The 19,691-nt window shown below is 44.1% G+C and overlaps 1 protein-coding gene across 2 annotated transcripts in view; it reads left to right on the top strand.

The window, feature by feature from the left end:
* Positions 1–19,691, top strand: part of DNAH10 (dynein axonemal heavy chain 10) — a 161,177-nt gene that overhangs the window by 20,161 nt on the left and 121,325 nt on the right. The window contains exons 7-14 of one of the 2 annotated variants that reach the window (XM_055550808.1): positions 583–740; positions 2,435–2,665; positions 6,450–6,640; positions 8,271–8,469; positions 14,008–14,202; positions 14,936–15,106; positions 17,398–17,574; positions 18,688–18,813. In XM_055550808.1, coding sequence (XP_055406783.1) covers positions 583–740; positions 2,435–2,665; positions 6,450–6,640; positions 8,271–8,469; positions 14,008–14,202; positions 14,936–15,106; positions 17,398–17,574; positions 18,688–18,813 — 1,448 coding nt within the window. The remainder of the gene's footprint in view (positions 1–582; positions 741–2,434; positions 2,666–6,449; positions 6,641–8,270; positions 8,470–14,007; positions 14,203–14,935; positions 15,107–17,397; positions 17,575–18,687; positions 18,814–19,691) is intronic. The other variant, XM_055550810.1, reaches the window with a different exon arrangement.

Raw genomic sequence — 19,691 nt, 5'->3', positions numbered from 1 at the left:
CTTTTCTTGGATTGTCTGTTTCATGCTGGAGACGTTCTCGAATATCTATTGCGATCTGGTTGTTTGTTCAGTTTTTAAATTGACATTAGGTTGTAAACTCAGGAATTCTTATTAATAAATAGCTAAATCATTTTGATGGCACTTGCTGCTGCTACGGTGATCTAATTATCTAAAATGTTTTAGGGACTTCCCTGGTGGTCCAGTGGTTAAAAATCTTCCTCCCAATGGAGGGGATGAAGGTTTGATCCCTGGTTGGGGAAATAAGATCCCACATGCCAGGCGGGGACGGCAACTAAGCTTGCATGCTGCAACTATGTAGCCTACGCCCTAAAGCCTGTGCACCACAAGGAAGATTCCACGGGCTGCAACTGTAAGACCTGATGCAGCCAAATAAATAAATAAAACGTTTTAGTACATTCTAATGAAAGAGATTTTTAAGAGAGTGATATATAGGAATATGAGGATCGTGATGTACCACTATATACTCATGTGTGGAGAGAAGATCCAGAATTACCTTGAAGGTTATTGTCTGTAACCATTTCCTCCAAACTCCTGACTGACTGTCCATTTTTATTCTCCTAGGTGAGATCAAGTTAGAAATGCCAAGCATCAGCGTAGAGGGAGAGGTATCTGATCTGGCAGCTGACCCAGAAACAGTTGAAATTTTGGAGCAATGCGTGATAAACTGGTTGAATCAGATATCTACAGCCCTTGAGGGCCAGATGAAAAAGACACCACAGGTAAGGTGTGCAATGCTTTTGCAGATCCCTAATCCAGTTCATGGCACAACAGACTGGTTCCAAATAGGAAATGGAGTACGTCAAGGCTGTATATTGTCACCCTGCTTATTTAACTTATATGCAGAGTACATCATGAGAAACGCTGGACTGGAAGAAACACAAGCTGGAATCAAGATTGCCGGGAGAAATATCAATAACCTCAGATATGCAGATGACACCACCCTTATGGCAGAAAGTGAAGAGGAACTAAAAAGCCTCTTGATGAAAGTGAAAGTGAAGAGTGAAAAAGTTGGCTTAAAACTCAACATTCAGAAAACGAAGATCATGGCATCCAGTCCCATCACTTCATGGGAAATAGATGGGGAAACAGTGGCAACAGTGTCCGACTTTATTTTTTTGGGCTCCAAAATCACTGCAGATGGTGACTGCAGCCATGAAATTAAAAGATGCTTACTCCTTGGAAGGAAAGTTATGACCAACCTAGATAGCATATTCAAAAGCAGAGACATTACTTTGCCAACAAAGGTTCGTCTAGTCAAGGCTATGGTTTTTCCTGTGGTCATGTATGGATGTGAGAGTTGGACTGTGAAGAAGGCTGAGCGCTGAAGAATTGATGCTTTTGAACCGTGGTGTTGGAGAAGACTCTTGAGAGTCCCTTGGACTGCAAGGAGGTCCAACCAGTCCATTCTGAAGGAGATCAGCCCTGGGATTTCTTTGGAAGGAATGATGCTAAAGCTGAAACTCCAGTACTTTGGCCACCTCATGCAAAGAGTTGACTCATTGGAAAAGACTCTGATGCTGGGAGGGATTGGGGGCAGGAGGAGCAGGGGACGACAGAGGATGAGATGGCTGGATGGCATCACTGACTTGATGGACTTGAGTCTGGGTGAACCCTGGGAGTTGGTGATGGACAGGGAGGCCTGGCGTGCTGTGATTCATGGGGTCGCAAAGAGTCGGACACGACTGAGCGACTGAACTAAACTGAACTGAACTGAATCCAGTTCATGCTTGCCATCCTGAGAAAGAGCCAAGAGTCTTGGAATCTGTGTGATCTAGCCTCTTTTCTTACTGTTTTGTGACCTTCTTAAAAATATTAAAGTAAACATACCTGAGATGTCATTCTTGGGCTTTCTAAGGTTAGTGTGCTACCAGATGTCTCCCTGATATTGATAAAGATAATACTATATATCAGTCAGGATGTTTGAGCTGAAAAAAACAAAACAAAACAAAACAAAAAAAAACCAACCAGGAAATCTAACTAAGCTGGCTTAAGCAAGAAAGAGGATTTACTGGCTCATTGAAAAGTCTAGAGGGCAATGCTGGTTTCAGATACAGTTGGATCAGGACTCTGGCAATCTAGCTGGGTTTCTCTGTAAATTTCTTGGTTCCAATCTCCTCTCTGAGTAGGTTTCCTCCTCGGGCTGGTCTCCTTCATGGTGACAACTTGTAGCAGTTTCTGACTCCACATTCCCACACCACTTTGTCCAGAGAAAGATGTAGTGTCTAGCGTTCCCAACTGGAGTCCTGAGATTCCCTCTGATTGGACCATCCTAGGTCAGGTGTCTGCCCCTGAAGTCCTTGCATGGGTTAGCTCCTAAATATAGAGCCTTTGGGAAGAGAGGCGTGGATGCTGGAGGAGCAACCACAGTGTCCATTCCCCACTAATGATGATGATGTTTGTGTGCTCATCGCAGGGTAATGGTCCTCTGGCTGAAATTGAATTCTGGCGGGAAAGAAATGCCACCCTAAGTGCTCTGCACGAACAAACAAAGCTTCCAATAGTCAGAAAAGTCTTGGATGTGATGAAGGAGTCAGATTCGTTGCTTGTGGCCAATTTGCAGCCCGTCTTAACTGAATTGTTCAAGTTCCACATGGAGGCCTCAGACAACGTGAGGTTTCTTTCCACAGTGGAACGTCATTTCAAGGTAGGCTGGGTGCACTGTAGTTTGGAAAGTCAGCCACACGGATTTAACTTCTGTTTGTTTATTCAGCATTTAAAAAATTGCAGTAAAATATATATAACATTTATTATTGAAACCACTTGTAAGAGTAAGTTTGGTAACATTCAATACATACCCAGTGCTGGGTACCCATCGTCACCTCCTATATGCAAAACTTTTTCACTGTCCTCAACGTGAACTCAACATCCCTTAAACCACAACTCTGATTTCCCCCTAGCCCCTGGTAACCTCTATTCTAATTTCCAACTCTATGAATTTGCCTATTTTAGGAATTTCATAGAAATGGAACCATACCCTATTTGTCCTTCTGTGTATAGTTTATTTCACTCAGCATAATGTTTTCTTTCCTTTTCTTTTTTTGTATTTGACTGCACTGGGTCTTAGTTGCAGCATGTGGGATCTAGTTTCTTGATCAGGGATTGAACCCGGGTCCCCTGCATTGGAAGCTCGGAGTCTTGGCCACTGGACCACCAGGGAAGTCCCAACATAATGTTTTCACGATTCATCCATGCTATAGTATATGTCCGAATCTCATTCCTTTTTAAGGCTCAGTAATTTTCCACTGTATATACCACATTTTGCTTATCCATTCTTCTGTTGATGGACTTTTGGGTTGTTTCCCACCTTTTGGCTATTGTGAAGAATGCTGCTATGAATCTGGGTGCACAGATATTTGTTTGAATCTCTGCTTTCAATTCGTTTGAGCATATACCCAGGAGTAGAATTATTGGGTCGTATGATAATTCTGTGTTTTCAAAAAAACATTTCTTTATTTACAGCTGTGTTGGGTCTTAGTTGCAGCACACGGGGGTGGGGGGGTCTTCATTGTGGCTTGTCGGCTCCTTAGTTGGGGTGCAGAGGCTAAGTTGCCCCAGGGCATGTGGAATCTTACTTCTCTGACCAGGAATGGAGCCCATGTCCCCTGCATTGAAAGGCAGACTCTTAACCACTGGACCACTAGGGAAGTCCCAATATTTCTATATTTAACTGTCCGTGAACATTTTATATTTAACTCTTTTCCACAGTGAGCGCACCATTTTATTACATTCCCACCACAAGTGTAATTTCCTCTTTCACAATTCCTCTCCCTTCTGATTTATCGTGCACACAGTACAGTATTCCAAGGCCAGCAGTCATTATTACTGTTCTAGTAATGAGGCCAGTAGGAGTCCTGTTTGTGTGGTTGGGGGTGCTCTATGTGTGGTGAAGTCCTGTGAATGTGTTGACCCCAGTCCTGAATATCCCGCAGGTGCATATACAACCTCATGGAGCCTGTTTCCTTCTCTGGAAAACTGAGCTCATGAGAGAACCTACCTCAAACGGTGGCTGGAAGGTTCAAGTTAACTTATGCATGCAGAGCACACAGCATGTCAGGAGCAGCATCAGGGGTCAACAGCAGCACAAGTGGCCCCTAGATAAGGATCTAGGTGGTCCCCTGAAAGCGATAAAACAGCTGGTCAAATCCGAGGGCTTGAGGTCCAAGTGGAATCTGCCTCTAAATGGATGTTGGTGATAACGTTTCCTTGCTTGAACTTTATTTATCATCTCTGCAGAGTAAGTGGCTTGTGAAGACCAGTGAAAGGCCAGCTTCTAGCACTCATGTAATTGCTTTTGTGGTTTTTTGCCATCCCTTTGTGAATCGGAAACTTACTTTTCTTTAAGTTAACTTTAGATTTATTAATATATTTTTGTGTGGGTAATATAGACTCATCTTAAACAATCAAGCCTGTGCAGGTATTGGTTTGATATAACAACAGTTATTTCTAATGTACACTAAAGTAAGTATATATTTTCTCTTTCTTAAGTTTTAATCAACTATTTAGAAAACTGGAAATGAAGTTAATAGAAGAAATCAAGATCAGATGGTAGCAAAACATTTCATGCATTAACAATCTTGAAAGTTCCTTTAAGTATATATTTTTTCCTTAAAATAAGTATATTTTTTAAAAGTTCTGTTGTCAAAAATCATCTTACTTCTTGCCAAAGGACACATACCCTGGAAAATACTGGCACTGGATAAAATTACCTCAGAGAAGGCAATGGCACCCCACTCCAGTACTCTTGCCTGGAAAATCCCAAGGGCGGAGGAGCCTGGTAGGCTGCAGTCCATGGGGTTGCTAAGAGTCGGACACAACTGAGCGACTTCACTTTCACTTTTCACTTTCATGCATTGGAGAAGGAAATGGCAACCCACTCCAGTGTTCTTGCCTGGAGAAACCCAGGGATGGGGGAGCCTGGTGGGCTGCCGTCTATGGGGTCGCACAGAGTCGGACACAACTGAAGTGACTTAGCAGCAGCAGCAGCAGCAATGCCAACTTTGATCCACTCAGTGGCACTCTTGCCACTAAATATAGAATAATTACATATGTATACACGCATCCATACTCCATATATATATCTGCAAATTGCTTTATTTATTTTAATTGTAAATCTTATCTTTCCATGTCAGTGCATACAGACCTACCTATTTCAAACTTCTTTTGTTTGTTAAACACTTTCTTCCATGATAAGAACTTTTTTTTTTAATTGAGAAGAATGTCCTACACTATTGGTGGGAATGTAAGCTGGTGCAGCCACTGTGGAAAATAGTATTCCCTGGGTCAGGAAGATCTCCTGGAGAAGGGAATGGCAGCCCAATCCAGTATTCTTGCCCCCCCCCCCCGCAAAAAAAGGGGGGCTCAAAGAAATATGGGCTTCCCTGGTGGCTCAGAGGTTAAAGAGTCTGCCTCCAATGCAGAAGACCCAGGTTCGATCCTTGGGTCGGGAAGATCTCCTGGAGAAGGAAATGGTAACCCATTCCAGTATTCTTGCCTGGAGAATCCCATGGATGGAGAAACCTGGTAGGCTACAGTCCATGGGGTTGCAAAGAGTTGGACGTGACTGAGCGACTTCACTTTCACTTTTCCTCAGAAAACCAAAAATAGAATTACCATATGATCCAGCTATCTCACTCCTGGGCTATTGTATAGCCAGACAAGAGTCTAATTCAAAAAGATACATGCACCCCTATGTTCCTAGCAGCACTGTGTACAGTAGCCAAGACAGGGAAGCAACCTAAATGTCCATCAACAGATGAATGGATATAGAAGTGTTACATGTATACAATGAAATATTACTCAGCCAGAAAAAGGACGAAATAATGCCATTTGCAACAACACGGATGCAACCAGAGAGAGATTATTACACTAAGTGAAGTACATCAAAAAGAGAAAGACAAATACCGTATTATATCGCTTATATGTGGAATCCAAAATATGACACAAATGAACCTATCTATGGAACAGAAACAAGAATCAGGGACATAGAGAATAGACGGTGGTTGCCAAGAGGGAGGTGGGTGGGAGAAGATAGGAGTGGGAGGTTGGGGCTAGCAGATGCAAACTGCTAAGTACACTATAGATGGAGAAACAACAAGGTCCTACCGTATTGTACAGGGAATAATATTCAATATCCTGTGGTAAGCCATCATGGAAAAGAATATGGAAAAGAATGTTAAAAAAAAATTTTAAACTTGAGAGACCTGCAACAGGAGCACATTCCCCCCACCCCCAAAGTAATAAAATCCAGAAATACATTTAATAATTGGGTTGGCCAAAAAGTTCATTTGAGTATTTCCGTACCATCTTAAAATATCTTTTAAATTAAAAAAAGGGAAACTTCCTGCACACTGCTTGTTCTCTTACACCGGTTGCCCTGAGACTGAGCCAGCCTGCCTTGCTCTTTCATTTGCACCCGCCTCTCCGGTTAGAACATCACGCACGGATCCAGCTTTCACGTTGTCTTGGAAACAATCCCCTCCATGATGAGCGCCCTGAGGATGGTGTGGATTATCTCCCGCCACTACAACAAAGACGAGAGGATGATTCCGCTCATGGAGCGCATTGCCTGGGAGATCGCGGAGAGAGTCTGCAAGGTGGTGAATCTGCGGACGTTGTTCAAGTAAGACCGGGCGGCGCTGTGTGGCTCTTAAGCCCTTAAACCGCTATGTGTGTGTGCCAAGTGTCCTGCCCCACTCTTTGTGACCCCACGGGCTGTAGCCCCCACCAGGCTCCTCTGTGCATGGGATTCTCCAGGCGAGAATGCTGGAGTGGGCTGCCATGCCCTCCTTCAGGGGATCTTCCCAACCCAGGCATCAAACCCCCGTCTCTTTATGTCTCCAGGATTGGCAGGAGGGTTCTTTGCCACTAGCACCACCTGGGAAGTCCTAAACAGCTTTATCAAAACATAATTCATACTCTGTACAAATCACCCATTTAAAACATACAATTGAATGCTTTTAGTACAAAGTTGGTGGAAAAGTTCGTTCAGGTTTTTCCAGAAGATGTAATGGAAAAACCCCAATGACCTTTTTGGCCAGCCCAAGAGATCCAGAGTTGTGTATCCATAGTCATCAGTGATTTTAGAAAGTTTCCTTCATCCCAGAAAGAAACCCCGGGGCCCTTTAGCTGCCTCTCCCCCTCCCTGCTCCCCTGCTAACCCTGGCAACCACTGATCTACTTTCTGTGGACTTGCCTCTTCTGAACATTCATGCAGATGGAGTCAGACAACTTGTGGTCTTTTATGACTGGTTCCTCCCACTCAGCATCGTGTTTTCACGGTTCCTCCATGGTGTAGCCTGTATCAGTGCTTCATTCCTTTTTATGGCCAAATGATACTCCACTTGTGTGGATTAATCAAGACCATCTTCTTTAATTAGGGGCTTCCCTAGTGGCTCAGACAGTAAAGAATCTGCCTGCAGTGCAGGAGACCTGGGTTTAATCCCTGAGTAGGGAAGATCCCATGGAGGAGGAAATGGCAACCCACTCCAGTATTCTTTCCTGGAGAATTCTATGGACAGAGAAGCATGGTGGATACAGTCCATGGGGTTGCAAATTATCCTTGGAGAGACTGAGGCACATGGTCTGAGGGAACCTCACTCAAGGATCTTGGATCCCCTCAGGTGGAATAGCTTCTGAGGATCAAATCTGGAAGGGGACACCGATCTTTTTTTTTTTTTTTTAACTCCCTCTCTCTCTTTTATTTTGGCTGAGCTGCATGCAGGATCTTAGTTCCCCGACCAGGGATTGAACCCGTGCCCCCTGCAGAAGTGCAGAGTCCTAACCAGCAGATGGTCAGAGAATTCGCTCTCTCTTTTTTTTACTTTCTTAAAAAATAATCTATATAAGTGAAATAGGTACCAAAATCTCACTATTATCATTTTGCCTCCAGTATTACAGCCCCCTCCCCCTCCCCCCGTGGACCCAAGGCCACCAGCTTCCCTTCAAGCTCAAACGGAAAACTTATTGGGTAAACCACAGCTTTGCCCATTGAGGGGCAGCTGCGGTGAAGGTCCGTGGCTTGGAATCCTGCCCACACCGCTGCAAATTGCTTTGCTGCAAATTTCTTGGTGAAACGGTCTCTTGCCTGGGAAGCTTTTTGCGATGAGGCTATGTCATCGGAGAGGCTCAGCTCCTTGCTTAGGATTGTCCCCTTAGAACCTGCCCCTCCCCACCAGGGAGCAGTGTGGCTCCAACTCCCCACCTCCCCGCAGCTCTGCCCTCCTGCGCATCAAAGTGTCTCTGCTTCCCAGAGAAAACCGAGCGAGCGCACAGCACAAGACCTTGGAGGCCAGGAACACCCTCAACATGTGGAAAAAGGCCTATTTTGACACCCGGGCCAAGATTGAGGCTTCGGGGAGAGAAGCTCGGTGGGAGTTTGATCGGAAACGGCTGTTTGAGAGAACAGATTACATGGCCACCATCTGCCAGGACCTCTATGACATCCTGCAGGTAGGGAGGCTGGGTCTTCAATGCACGCAAAAGCGGTCAGATCTGGGATTTGCTCCATGGAATGCAGTTTGGCTTTTTGACGATGTGGATCTCTCCGTGTCAGTTGGGAGCAGGGAGGTCAGGAGGGTCTGGCCAGGAGAGATGCCTGCAGAGCAGACAGAATGTTCCAGAATGTCCCAAAGCACACCTGACCTTTGCAGCTTTCCCTTCAGTTTTGTGACATTCCCCCACCCATCTCCCCACTTTTTTTTTTTTTTTTAAATGCCCACAGTGCTCAGCTTGCAGGATCTTATTTTCCCAACCAGAGATTGAACCTGGGCCCTTGGCAGTGAAATTGCAGAATCTTAACCACTGGACTGCCAGTGGTTTTCCTTGATTTTCTTGTTTTAAACATTTGTTTTAGAAAATTGAAATGTAGTTGGTGTACATTATATAGGTTACAGTTGTACAGTAGGATTCACAGTATTAAAGGTTATACTCTATTTGTGATTATTATGCAATATTGGAAGCCAGCTCTGCTTCAGAGGGAGAAGGTGGCCTCTCTGAGCTGTCATTGTCCTTGTTTACTCATTGCAGCTGCAACATGATGACTCGTACTGGCCCTGAGTCTCCCTGAACTCCTGTGCATCATGGCTCTGCTAGGAGTCTCTGCTCACGGGGCCTCACACGCTGCCTGTTGATGGGGTGTCGTGGACAGCCCACACCCAGCTTTTGCCTATCTCCTCTGCTCACACACATGCATGATGGCCTCCCCCTCAGACTTCATTTACAAAACACAAGCTCAGAGATAAAGTGGTCGAGAATTTCAGGATGGTGATAGCAGAGCCTTCAATCCAGCTCAGAGCCCTCTGGAGCCTGGGGCCCTGTGCGCCTGCCCGAGTCCCACACCTATGAAGCCTGCCCTGTATGTACATCATCTCTGCCTCATGGAGCTCACAGTCTAGTGGAAGAGAAAGAAGGTGGACATGCTAATCACACGGAAGGACTCCTCTGGTGGTCCAGTGGTTAAGACTTTGTGTTCCAACGCATGGGGTGTGGGTTCCATCCCTAGTTGGGGAGTTAAGATCCCACGTGGTTCTCGGGCGAAAGAAACCAAAAACATAAAACAGAAGCAGTAATGTAACAAATTCAATAAAGACTTTAAAAATGGTCCACCTCAAAAAATTCTTATTTTTTGAGAGGAAAAAAATCACTCAGTTCCATAGCTACAGCTGAAATGAGTGCTAAGAAAGGGGAAGAGAGGGGGCTCTGGAAGTGTGTGTAGGGGCCTGAAAGTGAAAGTGTTAGTCATACAGTCGTGTCCGACTCTTTTCGACCCCATGGACTGTAGCCCATCAGGCTCCTCTGTCCATGGAATTCTCCAGGCAAGAATACTGGAGTGGGTCACTGTGCCCTTCTCCAGGGGATCTTCCTGACCCAGGGATTGAACCCAGGTCTCTCGCATTGCAGGCAGATTCTTTACTGTTTGAGTTACCCATGTAGGGGCCTACCCTGTTCTAAAGGGTCAGACAAGATGAAGGCATATTTAATGATGAGTAGTAGGTACCAAGGAGCTGTGGCTGCACGGGCGCAGGAGGGCCTAGAGGAGGTATCCCACATTGAAGGTCAGGAAGGGTGGCGATGAGGAGATACCCCTTGTCCAAGGTAAGGAGCAATGGCTGTGCTTTGCTGGAGCAGCCGTGAAGAGATATCCCACGCCCAAGGTAAGAGAAACCCAAGTAAGACAGTAGGTGTTGCAAGAGGGCATCAGAGGGCAAACACACTGAAACCATACTCACAGAAAACTAGTCAGTCTAATCACACTAGGACCACAGCCTTGTCTAACTCAATGAAACTAAGCCATGCCCGTGGGGCAACCCAAGACGGGCGGGTCATGGTGGAGAGATTTGACAGAATGTGGTCCACTGGAGAAGGGAATGGCAAACCACTTCAGTATTCTTGCCTTGAGAACCCCATGAACAGTATGAAAAGGCAAAATGATAGGATACTGAAAGAGAAACTCCCCAGGTCAGTAGGTGCCCAATATGCTACTGGAGATCAGTGGAGAAATAACTCCGGAAAGAATGAAGGGATGGAGCCAAAGCAAAAAGAATACCCAGCTGTGGATGTGACTGGTGATAGAAGCAAGGTCCAATGCTGTAAAGAGCAATATTGCATAGGAACCTGGAACGTCAGGTCCATGAATCAAGGCAAATTGGAAGTGGTCAAACAAGAGATGGCAAGAGTGAATGTTGACATTCTAGGAATGAGCGAACTGAAATGGACTGGAATGGGTGAATTTAACTCAGATGACCATTATATCTACTACTGCGGGCAAGAATCCCTCAGAAGAAAGGGAGTGGCCATCATGGTCAACAAAAGAGTCCAAAATGCAGTATTTGGATGCAATCTCAAAAACAACAGAATGATCTCTGTTCGTTTCCAAGGCAAACCATTCAATATCACAGTAATCCAAGTCTATGCCCCAACCAGTAATCCTGAAGAAGCTGAAGTTGAACAGTTCTATGAAGACCTACAAGACCTGTTAGAACTAACACCCAAAAAAGATGTCCTTTTCATTATAGGGGACTGGAATGCAAAAGTAGGAAGTCAAGAAACACCTGGAGTAACAGGCAAATTTGGCCTTGGAATATGGAATGAAGCAGGGCAAAGACTAATAGAGTTTTGCCAAGAAAATGCACTGGTCATAATAAACACCCTCTTCCAACAACACAAGAGAAGACTCTATACATGGACATCACCAGATGGTCAACACCGAAATCAGATTGATTATATTCTTTGCAGCCAAAGATGGAGAAGCTTTATACAGTCAGCAAAAACAAGACCGGGAGCTGACTGTGGCTCAGACCATGAACTCCTTATTGCCAAATTCAGACTGAAATTGAAGAAAGTAGGGAAAACCACTAGACCATTCAGGTATGACCTAAATCAAATCCCTTATGATTATACAGTGGAAGTGAGAAATAGATTTAAGGGCCTAGATCTGATAGATAGAGTGCCTGATGAACTGTGGAATGAGGTTCATGACATTGTACAGGAGACAGGGATCAAGACCATCCCCATGGAAAAGAAATGCAAAAAAGCAAAATGGCTGTCTGGGGAGGCCTTACAAATAGCTGTGAAAAGAAGAGAAGCAAAAAGCAAAGGAGAAAAGGAAAGATATAAACATCTGAATGCAGAGTTCCAAAGAATAGCAAGAAGAGATAAGAAAGCCTTCTTCAGCAATCAATGCAAAGAAATAGAGGAAAACAACAGAATGGGAAAGATCTCTTCAAGAAAATCAGAGATACCAAGGGAACATTTCATGCAAAGACAGCCTCGATAAAGGACAAAAATGGTATGGACCTAACAGAAGCAGAAGATATTAAGAAGAGATGGCAAGAATACACAGAAGAACTGTACAAAAAAGATCTTCACAACCCAGATAATCATGATGGTGTGATCACTGACCTAGAGCCAGACATCCTGGAATGTGAAGTCAAGTGGGCCTTAGAAAGCATCACTACGAACAAAGCTAGTGGAGGTGATGGAATTCCAGTTGAGCTATTCCAAATCCTGAAAGATGATGCTGTAAAAGTGCTGCACTCAATATGCCAGCAAATTTGGAAACCTCAGCAGTGGCCACAGAACTGGAAAAGGTCAGTTTTCATTCCAATCCCAAAGAAAGGCAATGCCAAAGAATGCTCAAACTACTGCACAATTGCACTCATCTCACACGCTGGTAAAGTAATGCTAAAAATTCTCCAAGCCAGGCTTCAGCAATACGTGAACTGTGAACTTCCTGATGTTCAAGCTGGTTTTAGAAAAGGCAGAGGAACCAGAGATCAAATTGCCAACATCTGCTGGATCATAGAAAAAGCAACAGAGTTCCAGAAAAACATCTATTTCTGCTTTATTGACTGTGCCAAAGCCTTTGACTGTGTGGATCACAATAAACTGTGGAAAATTCTGAAAGAGCTGGGAATACCAGACCACCTGATCTGCCTCTTGAGAAATTTGTATGCAGGTCAGGAAGCAACAGTTAGAACTGGACATGGAACAACAGAGTGGTTCCAAATAGGAAAAGGAGTACGTCAAGGCTGTATATTGTCACCCTGCTTATTTAACTTATATGCAGAGTACATCATGAGAAACGCTGGGCTGGAAGAAACACAAGCTGGAATCAAGATTGCCGGGAGAAATATCAATAACCTCAGATATGCAGATGACACCACCCTTATGGTAGAAAGTGAAGAGGAACTCAAAAGCCTCTTGATGAAAGTGAAAGTGGAAAGTGAAAAAGTTGGCTTAAAGCTCAACATTCAGAAAACGAAGATCATGGCATCCGGTCCCACCACTTCATGGGAAATAGATGTGGAAACAGTGTCAGACTTTATTTTTCTGGGCTCCAAAATCACTGCAGATGGTGATTGCAGCCATGAAATTAAAAGACGCTTACTCCTTGGAAGGAAAGTTATGTCCAACCTAGATAGCATATTCAAAAGCAGAGACATTACTTTGCCAACAAAGGTCCGTCTAGTCAAGGCTATGGTTTTTCCTGTGGTCATGTATGGATGTGAGAGTTGGACTGTGAAGAAGGCTGAATGCCAAAGAATTGATGCTTTTGAACTGTGGTGTTGGAGAAGACTCTTGAGAGTCCCTTGAACTGCAAGGAGATCCAACCAGTCCATTCTGAAGGAGATCAGCCCTGGGATTTCTTTGGAAGGAATGATGCTAAAGCTGAAACTGCAGTACTTTGGCCACCTCATGCGAAGAGTTGACTCATTGGAAAAGACTCTGATGCTGGGAGGGATTGGGGGCAGGAGGAGAAGGGGACGACAGAGGATGAGATGGCTGGATGGCATCACTGATTCGATGGACGTGAGTCTGAGTGAACTCCGGGAGTTGGTGATGGACAGGGAGGCCTGGCGTGCTGCGATTCATGGGGTCGCAAAGAGTCGGACACGACTGAGCGACTGATCTCATCTGATCAGTAGGTACCTGGGCCTTCCCAGGTGGCAGAAGTGATAAAAAAATAAAACCTTCCTGTTCATGCAGGAGATGTAAGAGATGTGGGTTTGATCCCTGTGTTGGGAAGATCCCCTGGAGAATGGAATGGCAACCCACTCTAGTATCCTTGCCTGGAGAATCCCATGGACAGAGGAGCCTGGTGGGCTACAGCCCACGGGATCACAGAGAGTCAGACATGACTGAAGTGACTTCACACACACACACACAGTAGGCATCTAGACGTTTTACACTGTATGTGCAAAGGCCCTGAGATAGAAAGGAACATGGATCTGAAAGAGGCCTGGAGTGACTATAAGGCAACAGGGGATGAGCAGGATGGGAAGAGATAGAAAGAGGGGGTAGAGTCCTGAGCCTGAAAACTTTGACATCTGTATCAGGGCATCTGGGACTGGTCCTTTGTGCAGTGGGTAACCCAAGGGCTTAGACTGAGAGGAAGTTACCTGTGTGACACAATCCATTTATTAATAACATCAGGAGCATCATGAGAAAACCAAATGATCATCTCCCTCGTTTTGTTTGATTGGACAGGTCGTGGAAGAATTCTACAACATATTTGGTCCAGAGCTGAAAGCAGTGACTGGGGATCCCAAGCGCATCGATGATGTCCTGTGCAGGGTGGATGGCCTGGTCACCCCCATGGAAAACCTGACCTTTGACCCCTTCAGCATCAAGTGCTCCCAGTACTGGAAATATGTGATGGACGACTTCAAGATCGAAGTCCTGGCAAGTAACACAACCTTCAATTTGACCTTGAAAGTGGATACTGTGATTCTGTTGGGTTATTTAGTTATGTTTAGGGTTTTTTTTTCCAAATCATAAAAAGGGATCCCTGCTTTTTTGATGAAAAATGAAAACAGTGCAGAAGAGCATAAGGTGAAAATGAACATTTCTCAATGTCCTCTGTCCCCACTCCTACTCCCTGGGCGGAATGGGTTTACCTGAACTATCTCTGCTGTTGTGTCCTCTCCCATTTCTTTGTCTATATGAGTTAATATTTTAAAAATTTCCTTTTCCATCATTTTGACTAGTGGAAGGGAGAGAGCAGAAAACCGATGCAGTAGCTGGCCTGCTATTTTTATTTGGACCCCAGCCTCCACTAAGGGAAGTCCTGGTGGCTCAGATAGTAAAGAATCTGCCTGCAATGCAGGAGGCCCAGGTTCAATCCCTGGGTTGGGAAGATCCTCAGGAGAAGGGAATGGCAACCCACTCCAGGATTCTTGTCTGAAGAATTCCATGGACAGAGGAGCCTGGTTGGTTACAGTCCCTGGGGTTGCAAAGAGTTGTACCTACCTATACTGTAGCTAACACTATAGCTTCCACTAGAGTACAATGGAAATCCTTCTCAAGATACTGATTTGGTTTGTTTTGCTTCTTTCTTGACATTTTGCTTTTTGTGGGACAATTACAGGGTCCTAAGAGTTTTTTTTCTTGGCTTTTTTTTGTTTGTTTTTGTCAGGTTATTGAGAAAGAAGCAAAAAATTTTATTGATGAATCTTTTAAGACACTTCGATCAGCTGAAGCAGCATTTGATATGCTTTTAAAATTTAAACATATTCGTTCACGGGAGGCCATTAATCGACAAATGATGATGAAATTTAATGATATCCTTGCACAGTATTGTAAAGAGGTAACTGAACCAAATCTGTGGCTGTTGTAGCAGTGAAAATACACTTGGCAAAGTGTAAGCAATGGGACCACACTGTTGTCTTTCTCATCTAGATTCAGAGAAACTGTGGAATTTCCCCAAAATAGCATGTCGTATAACCAAAACAGGTAACCAAAAGGAAGTAGATTTGTTTATTTAGTGGAGAAATTCAGTAGGAACTTATGAAGTACAATATTATATGCCATCAATCTTATATGCCATTACATTGTGATGGGCCCTGAGTGAATAGTCATAGTAACAATCATAGTAACAAGAGTGTAGTAGTGTGAAGGTCGTGTGTGTGTTCATATCCACATTCCTGTTGTAAGGATACTCATTATACATTGGACCCACCTAGATAATCCAGGATCATCTCTTTATTTTAAGGTCAGCTAATTGGCGACCTTAACTCCATCTGCTACCTAATTCCTCCTTGTCATATAATGTATTCACAAATTCTGGAGATCAAGACCATTATTGGGGCAGATCTTATTTTGCCTCTGACACCTAATTATTCATGTGAGAGTGTGACATACATATTTTATTTATTTTTAATTTATTATTTTTATTGGAGTATAATTGCTTTACAATATTCTGTTAGTTTCTGCTGTACAGCAATGTGAATCACTTACAGGTATACATATTAATATATCCCTTCCCTCTTGATCCTTCCCACCCTTCTCCCATCCCATCCTTCCTGGTCGTCACAGAGCACCGGACTGAGCTACCTATGCTGTCCAGTAGCTTCCCACTAGCTGTCTATTTTATACATGGTAGAGGTCAGTGCTACTCTCCCAATTCATCCCCCGCTCCCCTCTCCTTGCTGTGTTCACATGACCATGCTCTACATCTGCATCTCTATTCCTGCCCTGCAAATAGATTCATCTGTACCCTTTTTCTAGATTCCATATACATGCATTAATATATGATATTTGTTTTCCTCTTTCTAACTTCAAGTACGAGAGACTCTAGGTCCATCCACTGACTACAAATGACCCAATTTCATTCCTTTTCATGGCTGAGTAATATTCCATTGTACATATGTACCACAACTTCATTATGCATTCATCCGTTGATGGATATTTAGGTTGCTTCCATGTCCTGGCTATTGTAAACAGCACTGCAATGAATGTTGGGGTACATGTGTCTTTTTGAATTATGGTTGCAAAATTTTATTTTAAAGTGCAAGCCCAGGCCATATGATTCAGCAGTTCCATTTTGTGCATATACACAAATAATTGAAAGCAGAGTCTTGAAGAGATATTTGAACACTGATGTTCATGGCAGCACTATTCACAACCACCAAAACCTGGAAATAACCCAAGGGTCCATTGATAGATCAGTGGATAAATAAAGTGTGGTATATCTGTACAATGGAATATTATTCAGCTTTAAAAAGGGAGGGATTCTGCCATGTGCTTTTAATACAACATGAATGAACCTTGAGGGCTTTCAAATAAGCCAGTCATAAAAAGACACATACTCTATGAGTCTATTTACATGAGGTACTTGGAGTACTCAAAGTCATAAAGACAAAATAGAAAGGTGGTTTCTAGGAGCTGGGGGAGAGGTAAATGGGGAGTTACTGTGTTTCATGGGTACCCAGAGTTTCAGCTTTTCAAGATGAAAGAAGTTCTGGAGATGGATGGTGATGATGAGCGCACAATAGCATTTTGTTGTTGTTCAGTCGCTAAGTTGTATCAGCATGAATGTACTTAATTACACTGAAATGCACACTGAAAAATGGTTAAGATGGTGACTTTTGTCATGCATATTTTACCACATTTAGAAAAATATTACGTGTTAAACAGTTATAAAACCTCAGTGGCATGTACACACACACATACATACCATGCAGGAGGCCTGGCCACCTGTCATGTCTAGAACAGATTTCAGAATTTCCATGATGAATTCCCTGGCGATCTGTGGTTAAGATTCTGTGCTTTCACTGCCGAAGGCCTGGGTTCGATTCCTGGCTGGGGAACTAATATCCCACAAGCCACATGGCCAAAAAATGGTCCACCGAATGATTGTACACAGTCTGTAAGTACAAGGCAGTCTGGATCATTGGATATGTTAAACCAAACCAAAAATTCCTGCAGAGTATAAGAAAAAGCAGTAGAGACTAAGTAATAAAAGCATTATTCTGTACCTTTAAGTATTTCTTGACATTCCACGTTCATTTCTTTAAAGATACAAACCTCAAGTTCAATCTTGTCTTGGTTTGCACACTGATACTGCTCACTTATGGAATATGTCTGATTGCTTTGCAGATTGACATAGTTAACAAAATCTTTGTCCAGAACCTTGACAATCCCCCGTTGTATAAGAACCATCCCCCGGTGGCAGGTGCAATCTACTGGGAACGGTCCCTGTTCTTCCGGATTAAGCACACCATCCTCAGATTTCAAGAAGTAGAGGAGATCCTGGACAGTGATGGAGGAAGAGAAGTACGTTATGTCTGCTGCAATGGGCCTGTTTTGAGTTTTACGTTTTAAAAAATCATTCATTTATTTAGGCTGCTCTGAGTCTTGAGTGAGTGCTGCGCATGGGCTTTCTCTATTTGTGGCGAGCGGGGGTTCCTCTCTATTTGTGGTGCATGGATTTATTGCGGTGGTGCCTCTTGTTGCAGAACACGGGCTCCAGGGCACTCAGGCTTCAGTAGCTACGGCATGCAGGCTCAGTAGTTGTGGCACACGGGCTTAGTTGCCCCCAAGGCATGTGAGATCTTAGTTCCCTGTCCAGGGATCAAACCCATGTGCCCTGCATTGGAAGGTGGATTCTTAACCACTGGACCACCAGGGGAGTCCTGGATTTCACGGTTTAATTGTAGATGGGTAGCCTTGAGCATGCCCAGGTGGCTCCTTCAATCCAGGTGACCCCCGAGCATGAGCTGGCTATACAGAGTTGCCTGCATGAGAAGCAGCTCAATTTCAAATCCATGCCTGTAACTTAGTCTTCCCTGTGGTCCCTGGGGACCACATCTCCATATGTATGACATGATGTATCTATGACAGCTTCCAGGTAACAATCACATGACTTCCCCCTGATCTTGATCTTCAGCCTCTCCAGAGGGTGACCACGCTCTTTTTGACAATACTGTCCCTCCTCTTCTTGCATTTTTGTCTGTTATATCACAAGGGCTGGGAAACCTTTTCTTTAACTGTCCAGAGAATAAATATTTTAGGCATCTGTGGGTCAAACGGCGCCTGTTGCAACTATTCAACTCTGCCTTTCTAGAAAGAAAGTGGTAAATAACATGTAAATGAACAGGTGTGTTCCAATAAAACTTCATTTATGGATGCTGAAATTTGAATTTCATATGGTCTTCACAAGTCATGAATAACTGTCATTCTTTTTGAGCTCCCAGCCATGGGCTGAGGTTTGTGAGTCCTCCTAATCAGCCTAGAGTTTAAGCCGTACCATGGCAGGCAAACCATCCAAATTTGTGCAAATCTGCCTGCTTCCTCTTGCATAAAGTGTTAAGTGATTTTTTTTTTCAGGAGAGAGAAAAAATTGTTATTTTCAAGGACAAAGTGACATTTGCCTGACTTCTCTGATAGGTCAAACAAAAATATTTGGAACTGGGTAGGATGATGAAAGACTATGAAGATAGAAAGTATGAGCAGTGGAGAGAGACAACAGAACAGATCCTGCCAACTCTCATGAAGAAGAGCCTGCTTACTAAGGTGCATCTTTTCAGATCTGAAACAGTGTTCTTGCCTAGAGAATCCCATGGACAGAGAAGCCTGGTGGGCTACAGTCCATGGGGTTGCAAAGAGTTAGACGCGACTGAACACTGACATGCGTGCGCGCGCGCCCACACACACACGTCCCAGACTATGGGGGCCGTGTAAGATGATGGTAACTCCCATTTCCTTGAGGTCTGATGTGTTGACTCTCACGAAGTTGAGAGGTATTTCCAAAATCAAAGGCAAAGAAGGGCAGAGGTGGCAGGGGTTGACCAGGGAGAAGAAAAGAGGCAGGAAGGGAAAACCTGGGGGTAGCAAAATGTCATGGTCAGGGAACAGGTGGGGATCAGGCAACCCTTCTGACTTCTTGGCTTAATTCTGGGCTTCAGGGACCCAATTTGTAAAATGACCTGGATCAGATGATCACAAACATACAAAGTATTAGTTGAACTGTGTATGAAACAGGTTCCAACCACTGATGGTTGATTATTTTTAACTTACAAAGTGTCACTTTGGTAGCAACCAGGGTTCTTGGCCTTCCCCAATCAATAGAAATTGACTAGAGGCCAGATAAGCAATTCAAAGCAAGGCTTTATTGGGGGCCCCTGCTGCAGCAATGCAGAGTCAGAAGTAACCCGTTCCCTTGCTCACTCACTCCCCGAGCATCAGGTGCTGAGCCTGTTCATTATATGGGGTGAGGGTAGGGGTGAGTCCAGGGGGTCTGGCCAGAGGGGTGGCTTAAATAATTTGCCCATCCCTTTGGTGGTGTTGAGTTCAGGGAGCTTTTGCTCCAGACACCCTGTTTTTGCTATGGCTCTTCAGAAGTGGCAATAAAGATTTTTCAGTCTTTTTGTCTTTTGTCTAGAATTTGCTCC

The sequence above is a fragment of the Bubalus kerabau genome, chromosome 16 (assembly GCF_029407905.1).
Source record: "Bubalus kerabau isolate K-KA32 ecotype Philippines breed swamp buffalo chromosome 16, PCC_UOA_SB_1v2, whole genome shotgun sequence".
Lineage (NCBI taxonomy): Eukaryota > Metazoa > Chordata > Mammalia > Artiodactyla > Bovidae > Bubalus > Bubalus kerabau.
Note: the sequence above shows the minus strand (reverse complement) of the source record. Positions and strands in the feature narration are given on the sequence as shown.